At 49.3% G+C, this 12,654-nt stretch overlaps 2 protein-coding genes across 6 annotated transcripts; both read left to right on the top strand.

Annotated features, from left to right (window-relative positions):
- Positions 1-129: 129 nt before the first annotated feature.
- On the top strand, positions 130-7,196 carry FOIG_00406 (uncharacterized protein). 2 transcript variants are annotated; one of them, XM_031196534.1, is made up of 4 exons: positions 130-356; positions 415-470; positions 531-820; positions 876-7,196. In XM_031196534.1, exons 1-4 carry the CDS (start codon positions 319-321, stop codon positions 3,438-3,440), a joined length of 2,949 nt encoding a protein of 982 aa, XP_031072301.1. In that variant the 5' UTR covers positions 130-318; the 3' UTR covers positions 3,441-7,196. The 2 variants fall into 2 exon arrangements, with proteins under 2 accessions (XP_031072301.1, XP_031072302.1); XM_031196535.1 differs by having other exon boundaries at positions 130-470; positions 876-3,651.
- Positions 7,197-8,109: 913 nt separating this feature from the next.
- On the top strand, positions 8,110-12,138 carry FOIG_00405 (uncharacterized protein). 4 transcript variants are annotated; one of them, XM_031196532.1, is made up of 4 exons: positions 8,192-9,669; positions 9,760-9,856; positions 9,935-10,584; positions 10,639-11,949. In XM_031196532.1, the coding sequence occupies exons 1-4, from the start codon at positions 9,206-9,208 to the stop codon at positions 11,231-11,233; spliced, it is 1,806 nt and encodes a 601-aa protein (XP_031072299.1). In that variant the 5' UTR covers positions 8,192-9,205; the 3' UTR covers positions 11,234-11,949. The 4 variants fall into 4 exon arrangements, with proteins under 4 accessions (XP_031072298.1, XP_031072300.1, XP_031072297.1 ...); XM_031196531.1 differs by having other exon boundaries at positions 8,110-9,856; positions 10,639-12,138; XM_031196533.1 differs by having other exon boundaries at positions 8,110-9,856; positions 9,935-12,138.
- Positions 12,139-12,654: the final 516 nt, after the last annotated feature.

The raw sequence follows: 12,654 nt of genomic DNA, 5'->3' as shown, positions 1-12,654 counted from the left end.
GTGGACCGTTTGTGTTTCAAACCGCTGTACGTAGAACGTCCAGCGAATAAAAGACCGCTTAGGTAATTTTCAGGGGTGTTCGTCAGCAGTCCCCTGATAATCAGCCAGAATTGAGCAGGGGTGTTGTCTTGTGTTTTCTCTATCATGACGACGATATGAAATTGCGATTGATGAAAATACTGACTTGGAGTTAATATCTATGCTTTGGTTGAGAGTCAAACACCGGACTGCGACGACATGAGTGGTTTGGAGGCGTTCCAAGCTTAAATATTTGTTGTTTCAGTCTATCTTGGCCCTGAGGGTGCTGATAAAGCCATCATGGCTGGAGATACAGTGGTTCAATTGTTTGCCTTATGGTACATTCCCCCCTCTTTATCAAGTCTCAAAATGTATAATAACTAATGTTGTTTATAGTGCTGCCTCTTCATTCTTTTACATATCTCAAACCCTTGAACGCCATTCTCTAACAGGTTAGTCCTAGCCCTGTCGTTCCAGATATGCAGCCAGACCTAACATGAGATATTGCTTAGAGAGTCCGAGATTATCATCATTTCTTGTATTTCTTCTCTCTGGATTAGTATGCTACGGAGTCAGTTGTATAACCAAGTGGTTTCCTGGTGCAGACGGACGCTTCACGACACATCGTCGTCAAGGCTCTCTACTTGATGGTACACATGATGCTCGAAAGGGGCAGAACACACATCTTCCTGGAAGGCCAAGAAGACTTTCCCTTCCGATCCTTGTATTATGCATTGTATTGAGGCTGGAAATATTCCATCGTGTCAATTATCAGCAACAATGTGCAACCCCTGGCCTCGAGGTGAGACTATGCCCTTTATCACAAATGGATCGTAGGGAAGCTTACAATCGTTCAGTCTTTTCTACCACTTCTCTTTTTCGCTTATGAAATCTTCACCTCTCGAAGAAAATGGGGCTTTCCACCGCCAGAAGACCCTGATGACCCCTGGCGTTCATGCTTTGATGACTTGGTCGACTGGTTCAGTGGCCCAAGAGTTATGCTCACTATGGCGGTGTCTAGTCTCGTGGTGTTTTCTACAGGCACATACTACGCCACAAGCCGCATAACACGCTCCACATACTATTGCTTTGAACTCCTCGAGAGCAAGCGGTCAACCCTTGCTTTGCAGTGTATGGGACTTGTGCTTGATGCCATCATCGTGATTCTTCTTTGGCGCTTGCTCGCCTGGTCGCGCACAGCTAAGCTTCGTTTACGGACTTTGGGTACGGTCTTGACCCTCTCTTCGATATCGATGAGCCTTGTGTGGGTGGGGAGCAGGCTTTTCAGGGGTTCGTCTGTGCTTCACGCTGGGTTTGGCTTTCTCTACGGATTTGATATCATCGTCGACAGTGTTGCCTTTGCAGCACTTATGATCTCAGCTACGTTCTGGGTCTGCGAGACATCACCGCTTACACCATCCGCTATCATCACCTTTCTGGTAGGAACAGCAAAGGCCTGCCATAACATCTTCAACTACGGAGACTACCTTCACCCTACACGCCTTCATGAGATCACGCCACTTTACTTCATTGCTTTCGGCATGATCATCTTTACATACACTCATGGTATTCAATCTGTCATCTTCATCAGAAGATTCGTTCTCATGGCTCTCCTCGTTGGCCTTGTTGTGGGCACTACTGTGTTCATTGCCAAGTCGGATCCGCAGACTTTCAAGCGTCATCCTGTCAATGACTTCATTTACAGAGCCAATATCAGGCAAGACCGTTGGATGCAGGAAGCGAGCACAAGTGGGAGTCTTCCTATCGCTCACAAGATCTATAAGGAACGACATGAAGGACGGGATCCTCCCCCGGCATTTCCAGATTGGTATGACCTGGCCAAAGATACTGTTGTCATTGATAAATTTGATCAGATCGACCAAGATTTGGCCCCATTCAGAGCCATCCCACCCAACAAACTTCGACAACGAGCTTCCATATTGTCTCAGATGCCTGGCATCCATACAATCGGTATCAAGGACGGTAATGCATCGAGGCTACCTGAAGTCACTGGTCATGATGCCGAGGTGCTGGACGGCCTCGTCGTAACCATCAACAAGTTTGCTAAATTTCTCCCTGACATACTCTTTCCCGTTAATTTGGGAATTACACCACGGATTCTTCCATCATGGGAGACGGCGAATGGGCACAGCAGAGCTGACCTGACCCCAATCGTCAATCTGATATCGAAGAGGGCAGTCAAAGAAGATGACGCAGATCAAGTAAAGGAAGCCAGATCTGCAGAGACTCCCGTGCCTGCCCCTTTGCCAGCGCTGCCAGATTATCCCCAAGACAGGGAGCCCTCCATGATAAGCCCAGCCAACTATCGCCAGATGCAGGTTGAAGCATGCCCTCCTGGCTCACGAACTCGAACCAACCCGCACTGGAACATTGGAGAGTTTTGCGCCGAGTGCGTACGAAGGCACTCAAAGGCGCAACTCATGGTCAACTGGGAACGATCACTCCAGTACTGCTTCCAGCCTGATCTCAAGTACCTCCACGGCATGTCTCTCTCAAGTCCTCATGCGGAACCAATCAGGGACCTTTTGCCATTGTTTGGGTTCTCCAAGTCGGAGCCGTTCAATGACATCCTAATACCTCTTCCACAGGAAGACGACGACAGAGCTGATATAGGCTGGAACTTTGACCGTCGCTACGACGCCATGTTTTGGCGTGGTCAAACTGATAATGGCGTTATTTCAGACCAGGCCTTGCGCGGCAATCATAAATTCCGGCTCCTTCATATGTTGGGTAACCAAAATCCCGAGGACAAGGTCTCGATGGTTCTTCCAACGGCAAAAGACGCATCAGTATACCGACATGAAAAGGTACCAATTACGGAAGCGAATCTTGTCCTTCCATCGAGTGTCGGCATGAACAATTACACAGGCTGCATAGGCCCCAATTGTGAGCTTCTTCATCAGACGTATCCCATCGTCAACGAAGCTCAGGACCAGGAACCCCTCGAATACCGCTACATCCTCCTCTTGGATAAGGACCACGGGCCTTCACCCGACCTTCTCCGCGTGCTCCGCTCAAAGAGCGTACCTTTTATCTCCACCATCTTCCGTACGTGGTATAGCGATCGCCTGATTCCCTGGCTGCATTTCGTGCCCATCGATACGCGTTATCAGGGTTTGCACACCACCCTGACATACTTTACTGGTACACAGAAGAAAGCATACCTCAACGGGCGCGATACTGACATGAAGGGGCTGGCCAAGGATGGCGCCTGGATTGCACAGCAGGGTGCCAAGTGGGCAAACCAAGCGTTAGGAGAAAAGGATAAAGAAGTCTATCTCTTCAGACTACTGCTTGAATGGGGGAGATTAGTTGATGACAAACGTGATGAGATTGGGACAAGTAAGAATGATAAGGGCGAGCTTAAGAGCTCTCCATGGACAAAGAATCAGAAATGGTGATTATAATGGTTTGAATGGTGGCAAGAATCTCTATCTCATTTAAGCTAATAACTTGTCGGCGTCTTCTTGTATATTTGTTCCATTCCATGGTTATGAAGCATCACTACCGGAGTAGCTAGATGCATGTCATGTAGCAGGATGCCAATATGAGGAGTATACATTTTCGATCCTTGAAATATCGCACGAAACTGAACCACGTTGCTCAGGCTCACAAAGCGTACAACCCACTCAACAGCTTGATTCAAGAATACCGAAGATCACATGAGCGGTATCCCAAAAGGATGCCGATCGACTTACATTGTCACCATGTAGTCTCCATAAGTTCGCAAAAAGCCAGGGTTTTTGTCATTGGAGGTCTCGATGCGTGGGAGGCAGCACCCATGATGCACATCGAAAAGTCTATAGACTCCGTGCATACTCAAATACAGGCGGCAGCTGGGGTCTATAGTAAGGCGTGAAGTAGGCGGCAGTTACACCGCGGTCATTCCGCCACTGCGGATGCCTACGAGAGGAGGTACCGGGACGGTCTTCTCGGCCTACGATGAACCGATAAGACGAAAGCTCTGTCCAATCCCGCATGGGTACGGGGCCCAGTCCGGCAAGTGCCTTTCGATATTCGGGAACCAGCACCGGAGACAAGTCCGGAGTCACTGCCTGACCTTCAACAGCTGTGCGGTATGTATGTAGCAGGAGAACCTGAGCCCAACATGAGGTGATCTGGAAATATGTCAAGCGTCGTGCTAATGTGACGTGAAATGAAGGTGAGAGCTCCGTCAGATGCCATGGGGTTTCAAATGTGTCAGCTTCGTGAATCTAACGTCCTCGACCCAATTAATCAGAATCGAACTGGTGAAATAAAGAGCATTCGGATTGTTTCTCCGTCGGTTGAAGACGCCTTGTATCGGTGAATCTAATGTGTTTGGTGGAGATCGCAACACCGATTGGCCTATTGTAAAGGACTTAGAGTCACGTCGGGGTCGGTTGCCCATCCGTCAAAAAGGAACATGGTGCCGATGAATCAACGAGTCCTTGCTCAAGCTTGGACCAACAACGAGAACTGAAAAGTGGATCGGATCTGATGATGTCTCGTGAAAAGATCTCGGTGAAGACCCGGAGCCAGGTTCGACTGGGGTGAAAGGGAGTTTGATGTGTGTCACAACACCCTCTTTGTTCCAAGAGGTGGCATACACCACATTGCAGGAATACTGAGACATAAAATGATTCAAGTCATGAATATGGGATCATATATGGGCTTGCTATGCTCATAAGCATATGAGAGAATGACCGACTTGAAGGCAGGCAGACAACTGACAATGTGTGTGACCATGTAGAGGTCTCAGTCACCGTCTTGTAACAAGGCTGCACATCCACAACCGTTCTCAAGACATCCGCAGTAACATTGCATCTAAGACTGTGCACTTACGAGGTGAGCGGCTTTGCTTCGTAGCATTCGACTTAACCTCGGTGAATCTGTTTGAACCTGCCCCAGATGTTAGGCCCACAGGCTTCAGCAAGAAGAAAAGAAGAAAAGACTGGGCCCTTGCTTTGGTTTGTGAGCATGGGGGCGGAGAATTGACCCAGGACTTGGCCAGTAGGGACCCCTGATAATGATAATGGGCCCTTGGCATCTAGGTCCCTTAGCTGCCGATGATTTCTCTTCACGAATTCTGGGGTGAGGTGAGCCGATCAAGCACCTGAAAGACAAAATTTCTTTTCATGTCGAAGTTGGGCGGAATTCAGCCACTGCCGGTCCAATCTAATCGAGTCGATTTGATAATTGTAATGCCGTAATAGAATTTATGCTTTCCGAATTTTAGTGCAAGGCAGCTCTGTCGTGCATGCCCCAAGGAACAGTCTGCCGTACATAGAACAGGGTGCGTGGTTAATACTTCAGGTGATAACTAACAATAATTGGAGGGACGGGATGACGGATGATGGACGGTCGGCCATGTGCCTGGGGCTCTGCAGCAAAAAACTGACCGTTCACTAACAACCACCATCAAACAACGTGCCTGGTTGACAAATTGAGTTTGTGGTGCTTCTTCCCGAGTTCAAAGCCGAATCACTTCGATGTAGCGTGGGTACGGGCCACACATCCTTCTCACCGAACCGGAACGGGGGTCGGCGGGCGGCGAATGACAACACTCCGTGCAGTGCTAGTCTGAGTGGTTTCTTTCTCCTTGGATGGCTTAAGAGCTGCTTCTGCAATATGGAGGCGCGCCTATGGAACCACCAGTACTAAAGTGTATGGAGACAATTTGTGGGAGCCAAGCTCTAACTCGCAGTAGTGTGAGCGGTAGGTGCGTTGAGCTGGTCCAGGTGTAAGTGATTAACCGCGGGTAATGTATCGAGCCTCAACGGCATCCTACACTTGGCTTGTCTCGATAGAAGAAATATGGTCAAGGGGGAAGTCGGTTCAATACCACACGTCATCTTAAGGCTGGGCCTTGTATCAGCACAGAAGCAAGGTCGCAAGTCCAGCGCTGTTTACCATCTCTGTCGAGCTTGAGATATTGAAAAGCTTGATGTTGCGAGTGAGAGAGTTGGCAACAATGTTTCCAACGTACAAAAAGACTTGTGTCATCAGGAAACGAATAAGAACCTAACGTAAGTAGGCTACGGCCAATCGGTGGCGTCGATTAATTGGTTTGCTTTGGGACAAAAGATAATGACGGTACAAAAGGCCAATTGATGTTCTTCTCAACTACGTAGTGTTATAACACTCATGCAAGCATAGCATGTCTTAGCATAGGTTGCAGCTGCCGACGAGGCTGGCCGCGACAACCCACCCGCCGGTGACGGAACCCGGTCACCTCATGGGGGTGGAAACGCAGAATGCAAACATGAGACATATTGTCTATGCTTGCAGTCGCGAATTCAGAATCCAAAGAGCCCACGAGAGCATGATCTTGAAACTGAGAAGGAGAGGGGAAAAAGAGAATGTTGGGTAGCTTTTCGCTTCCGATAATGAAGAAGGCAACGACGTGATGCGTCCCAGCTTGTGACGTTGAGAGCCAGGGGAGCTGTATCGTCTGTGCTCGGTGTTGCACCTCCGGTCAAACAGATGCTTTGGACAACGGGTCCTTGCACGGATCTCTTCACAGGGTGCCATAGGCATGCCATGCGACGCACAGGGTTTAGCCATCCATCAGTCCGTGGTACGGGTTACACGCAGACTGTCTGACCTTAAACTTGAACTGGGAGATGGTTCCATGAAGCAGATGGATCTCTGAACTTGATCCCAGCATAGCACATTTTGATCGAGTTCTTGCTTTGCTGGCTTAAGATTGGCTGATAGATGCCTCCCCCAGTTCTGCCTCGAAGAAGATGTGGGTGATTGCTTCTTTGAGATGTCCGGGGGGTATGTTAGCGTGCATATGGACCAGTGCATTGTAATCGTTCAGTCTGGTCAGATGAAGCTTGATGTGGGCGGATTTATACAGACTCGAGTATTGAACATCGCAACCTCCTTCGTTCGATCAAAGGCCCAATGTTCGGAGTAATTGACTAGAGCCCTGTTGAGCCGATATCGCCTCGTCTGACATGTTGCTCGATCTTGACATGTCAAGTGCCAATAGCCGATGTGCGGTTGAAATCGACATATTTGGGTACGGTTAAAGAAGAGATTGGATCACATTTGAGGGGGATTCAGTGGGGAGATGAGATGTACTGCCTCCGAAAAAGAAAGCAATTCCGAGGAAAGTCCTTTACTGATGTGATGTTTGGATTGGCAGGAACACCAGAAACCCACGTCGTCACGTTACAAGCGCATGTTAATATGGGAAGGTACAGTACATTGCAGACAGGGCAGAGCAAGCAAGAAAACAAGGGTACCTTAGCATTTGCCGCCAGAGCCGCGTATCATCACATAACGCTACTGTAGCTTAACCAGTCTAGTGGGATGCAGATTTGATCAATTGGGTTCTGTTGTCAAGATCCTTACTCCTGGGATGTTCGAGACTCGAGATTGATTCCTTAAACCGTTGTGATGTCAAACGGAAGGTGCTGCCATTTTCCATTTCATACCGAGATTTACCGCTCACCTCGGCCGGGATTTACAGCCGGGTCTAGCCTAAATCGTCTCACCTTGTCTTGCTTCATGAACCTCATCCCACGGTCGACTTGTCTGTCATTGGCCTTTTGAGAAATGTTGGATTTTTTTGGTCTGATGATTAAGACATGCATCTTATCTCAGTCTTGCTCGTGAGAAATCCCCAACAAATGTATGTCTCTCAGCCAATGCTTGGATGGGCAGTTACTTCGACTCGGTATTGATTGTCCATATTCGGCTTCTGACCTCGACTGACCTTGAACCCACCTTACTCCAGAAATCCAGTGACCATCAAAGTCAAGGCTACTCCGTTCATTGAATCGTTCCATTTTACCCAATCTCAGGTCCCCCCAAATGCAAGCCAATGTATTCCCGGGCCGGTCCCTTACTCTCACCTCAGGTACCTAGTCCATGCATTTGCCGTGAAAAGCTACCTCATTTTGATCTCCTGCTTCCCGGGGAAATCCACTTCCCCTCTGGCGGGCATTGTCACCAGCAGCGCTCCTCTCCGCCGTGCATGGTGAGTTAGTACCTAATTGCTTCCGCGCACGCCCCTACCCCACTTTCGCTTGTGAGACCCTCCAAACTACTGTCTGATTGGTCGAGTCACAGCTGTAGCTTTCTCTCCCACGCCCTCCCCTCCGCTTTCTTCACCTTTTTACACGCCACTCCATTCATCTCAGGTCAGTCTTCGCGACGACGGAACACTCTCGGTCTCTTTCCATGGCATGAACTTGCGCTGTCTTTTTCTTGCTCTTGTTAGCTATTTCTCTTTAGCATCCCATCTTCTTGTTCAAGTGACCTTGGTCTGCTTCATTGCTTCACCATTACGCTTCCCGCTCACCTGAACGACATCTTGAAATCCGTCTTAGTACATCATAGGCCGGCTTTTCGTATATACGACTCTCATCTCGCCTTCAGGTCACCTTGATCCGACCAAACATTTCCTTCGATCCCACAAGCTAGCAGCCGAAACTGGGCGTCTTGCAACGAATTGAGGTATCGTCCACTGGCTATCTTGCATCGCGCACCTAGCTAGACGTTGATACACTTTCGTCTTGTTCAAGGTCCAATTGTGAAGCTCATCGTCGGCTTAATCATCGTTGGTCTGCTATTACCACTCCATATCTCTATACATTACTTGCGCCGGGCCTCACTGCACTCCGCTGCGATCAATTGAATTGCACAGTATTTCAGTATCTTCTATCCATTTGTCTCTGCGTCTCTCAGTTCGCCCCAGGGTGTTTAATTTTCTGCCTTACCAACTCAAGATTTCCCCACACAGAAGCCCTTCTAAGCTCGCCGTTCACCATCTCGGCACAAAGTTGCTTCTGCGGATCTTCCTCTCCCAGCATCTACAACTCGTTCAGTGCGCCTGCAAAGCTGCGGTTATCTATACACTGCTGGCGCTTCTATTTGCTGAGGCTGGAAATATTTGATGGTGGGGTGAACACTTCTCTTACTTACGGTACCATCGACGCACACATATCAACGCGCCCATCGCTTGTGCAGCCTGTGCCGTATGCTTGCGCCTGCACATACACAATTGACACACCCACTGGCAATACAGATATATATCTAAGCAATTGGCTTATTGGCAAGCTTCCTGATCTGCGAGCTGTTTTTGCCTACTTCAACCCTTCTTCTCCCTCAAGTTTGAGATAATGGGCGTTTGAATAGTTCTGACGCTCATTTAATCTCTTTACCTATCAGCATGAATTCTGTCGCTCACAGCATGGCCGAGGCTTCTCCAGCTCCTGCTGCTCCGTCCATGCAACACCAACACCAACACCAACAGCCGCAACCTCCACCGTCTCCATCTCCATCGCAGCCGACCTCTGTATCCGAAACCGCTCCGACGCCATCCTTACCTTCAATTCCCTCGCCCTCTGCTCAGTCTGCTTCGCTGCCTGCTGTTCTCGCCGCCGCAACAGCTGTCGCATCAGTCTCCGCCCATCCACTCGCGCCAAATCCAGATGAGCTTCCCCCGCTCCGCCAACCGTCGCCGACCTCACCGGCGCATTATACGTTCGAACAACACCAACAGCAGCAGCAGCACCATCATCCTCACCACAACCTCCACCCCGTTACGCCGCCTCTGAGAAAGGACACATGCTCCTCCATCTCAACTCAGGCCACTAGCGCTACCTTGGCCTCCACAGAGACCAATAACACATCGTACAGTGCCGACACCTCTCCTAACTTGCACCAGTCCATTTTCTCTATAAAGGATGGCTCCGACGTCTCTAACAACCGCCGCACGAGCAGGAGACGGACCGGGCCCCTTTCTCAGCAGTCCAGAGAACGCGCTGCACTCATTCGAAAGCTGGGTGCATGCATTGACTGTAGGAGGCGGCGAGTCGCTGTAAGTCATACCCATTCTATCTGCCACACAAACTTTTTATATGGACTTATATGCCAACCCTTGTCTCCATTATTGCAGTGCCACCCCAGTCATCATAATATGACATGGGAAGACGTCGTAACCAAGTTTCATCGTTCGCATAGCCCGACTATTCAGGACATTGCACCTTCCCTCGCCGCTGCCGGCCGACCGTTGAGCCCCGCCCCCGCGATCACCAATGTCCAAGCCTTGTTCCACGATACCCAGGAAATGGATATCGATTCCAGTACTCCTGGCTCCAACCTGCCCGGCCGACCTCCGCTAAGTGACGCTCGAATTCGTACCCCTTTGCCATCGGGCCCTCGCCTCGAGAAATCCCTGTCTTTACCTGGCATCGAGAGCTTCAAGAACGACCTCCAATCCAATGTGGGGCGTATGCTTTCCACTCCCAGTCGGGATCGATACAGTTCTGTGCAGGTTCTGTTCCTGTTCTGGCAAGACGATGAAGAGGTCCCGATAATTCAGACCGCTGTCCGGGAGCTCGCTGAGGTTTTTGATAAGTATTATCGCTACAACTTTCAAGTTCAAGCTATCCCGTCGTCCTCTGACGGCTGCAAAAGCTCATGGAGGTGGCTATCAAGGGCACTCAACGAGTTTGTCGAGGACCGCGATGAGCGTGATGTGTTGAAGATAGTCTATTACGCAGGACATACATACCTCGATGGCAATCGTGAGATGGTTCTGGCAAGGTATGCCGTTTGCCACCCCCTTCTGCATTGATGATACCGGCTAAGACTTGGCAGCTCGCGAAATCCAGAACAAGCCTCAACAATCCGGTGGGGTGGTATACAACAAACTCTCGAAGAGGCTTGTGCCGATACGTTGATTATTATGGATGCTGCATATTACCCATCGTCCAGAATGGTTCGACAACAGGGCGTCCTGGAACTACTTGCAGCTTCGGTATCAGAAGAGCATTATTACGATCTTGATCGCTGTGCATTCACTCGGGCCCTTGCTGAACAACTGCGAGTCCGGGCAGCACGCTTGAGTCCTCTTTCGGCTGCCGAGCTGCACGCGAATTTGTTCTCTCAGTACGCCAAAATGGTCCAAGACAAGTATCCAGAGAAAGAAGTATTGACCAGTTTCCCCTCGCCGCTGCACATGATGATGTCGGGCAACTCGAGGCTTCCGTCCATCTTCCTTTCTCCGGTGTACCAGAACAGCCCCACGCGAGGAAGTTTCTCTTCGTATGAGAACAGTCCCCAATTACACTTGTCTATTCGACTGGACGATGACAACGTCGACCTCGAAAGCTGGAATGAATGGCTGCGACTGATGCCGGAAGGTATCAGGGATGTCAAGGTTGAAGGGCCGTTCCGAGCTACGTTTAGATGAGTAACTTCGGACTTCGACTCTATATTCGACTTTTGTTTAATGACACAACCGGGAAGCTGATCACACCAGCACCTCTGTGAATTGAGGTAGACTACTCTTGAAATAGAGGATGTCTGTTGAGGTTCCCCTGAAAACGGAAACGACCTCAACTTTGATGCTGGGCATGATCGCCAAGATCGGACATGATGGGTTTTCAGAATTAGTCCCATCATGGCACACTCACATGAATCACTCCCCTCTCATGCCGGCAATGCATTGATTACACTCTAATTTGATTTGAAATGGAATATGTAATGACGAGTCCATGAAGGATAGCGCATGGAGTCTTGGGCGGAGCAAAAAGCAAATGGGGCCCCAGTCTGATTCGCATAAACCGGGGTTACTTGACGGTCAAGCCGAGGAATTACGGCTGGATATCTATTTGGAAGGACATTGATCGATCTGGAAAGTAATTTGGCAAAAAGGCGAGAGAAAAGTGACTCAGAGGCCAGAAAGAGCGAGCATGAGACATGTTTGTTTATATATAGGCACCTGCATATGCAAAGGTAGCATTCTGCAGGCTATGTTTCATCAAGGCCCGTTGAAGCTTTGTCTCAATCTTTGTTTCACTCAGTAAATCGTTCGGGTCAGGCATATCATGACGGATGTCGACATAAAAGCTTTGACTATAACAGGCATGTGAAAGAGCAGCACCAGGGTCTAGCAATGCAAGTGATAATGACGAAACGTCCAGCATAGAGGAAACAATGCACGGATACAATAGAAATTGGTGCATGATGGCGAGACCGGGACCCAGGAGGCAGGCCCATGAGTCGTCGGGTGATAAAGCGCGGAGTCTTTTGGCGGGACCAAAACAAAAAAGTTTGTTGTTCATGGGGGGCTGGGTCTGGTCTTGTCTTGGTAGGGAGGGGAGGGAGGAATTGGGAGTGAATATTGGGCTCTGACTGAGTCTGAGTCGAGTAGAGGTAGTCTGATTGACAATTCTCGGCCTCGTTGTTCAACTGCCAACGTAACAATGCGACATTTCTTGAATCAAATGATAGGCGGTAAAGCATGCCACATCATGGATGACCACCCTACCTACCTTGCCTTGCCTTACCTTACCTAGGTACAAGCGGGAATGGATATGGATATGGATGTACGTTGATTGAAAATCTGAACGATGGAGCTTGCAAGGGTGACATGTCGTTCATTGACAACCCCACTAGAGGACAAAAAAGCTGCGTGGATATTGGATGATGGGCAGCAAATTCAGACCCGAAAGATCCCATGCTAAAGTGCGGTAAGGCCGTCAATTGACCCTTTGGCACCTTCTACTTACCCAAATTATACAGAGAAGGAACAGGAAACAGTAAATCGAAGTGCAAATCACGGCACGGCCCAGCCATTTCATTTTATCACCGAGGTGACCGCCTGAGAAA

The sequence above is a fragment of the Fusarium odoratissimum genome (assembly GCF_000260195.1).
Source record: "Fusarium odoratissimum NRRL 54006 unplaced genomic scaffold supercont1.1, whole genome shotgun sequence".
Taxonomy (NCBI): Eukaryota; Fungi; Ascomycota; class Sordariomycetes; order Hypocreales; family Nectriaceae; genus Fusarium; species Fusarium odoratissimum.
Note: the sequence above shows the minus strand (reverse complement) of the source record. Positions and strands in the feature narration are given on the sequence as shown.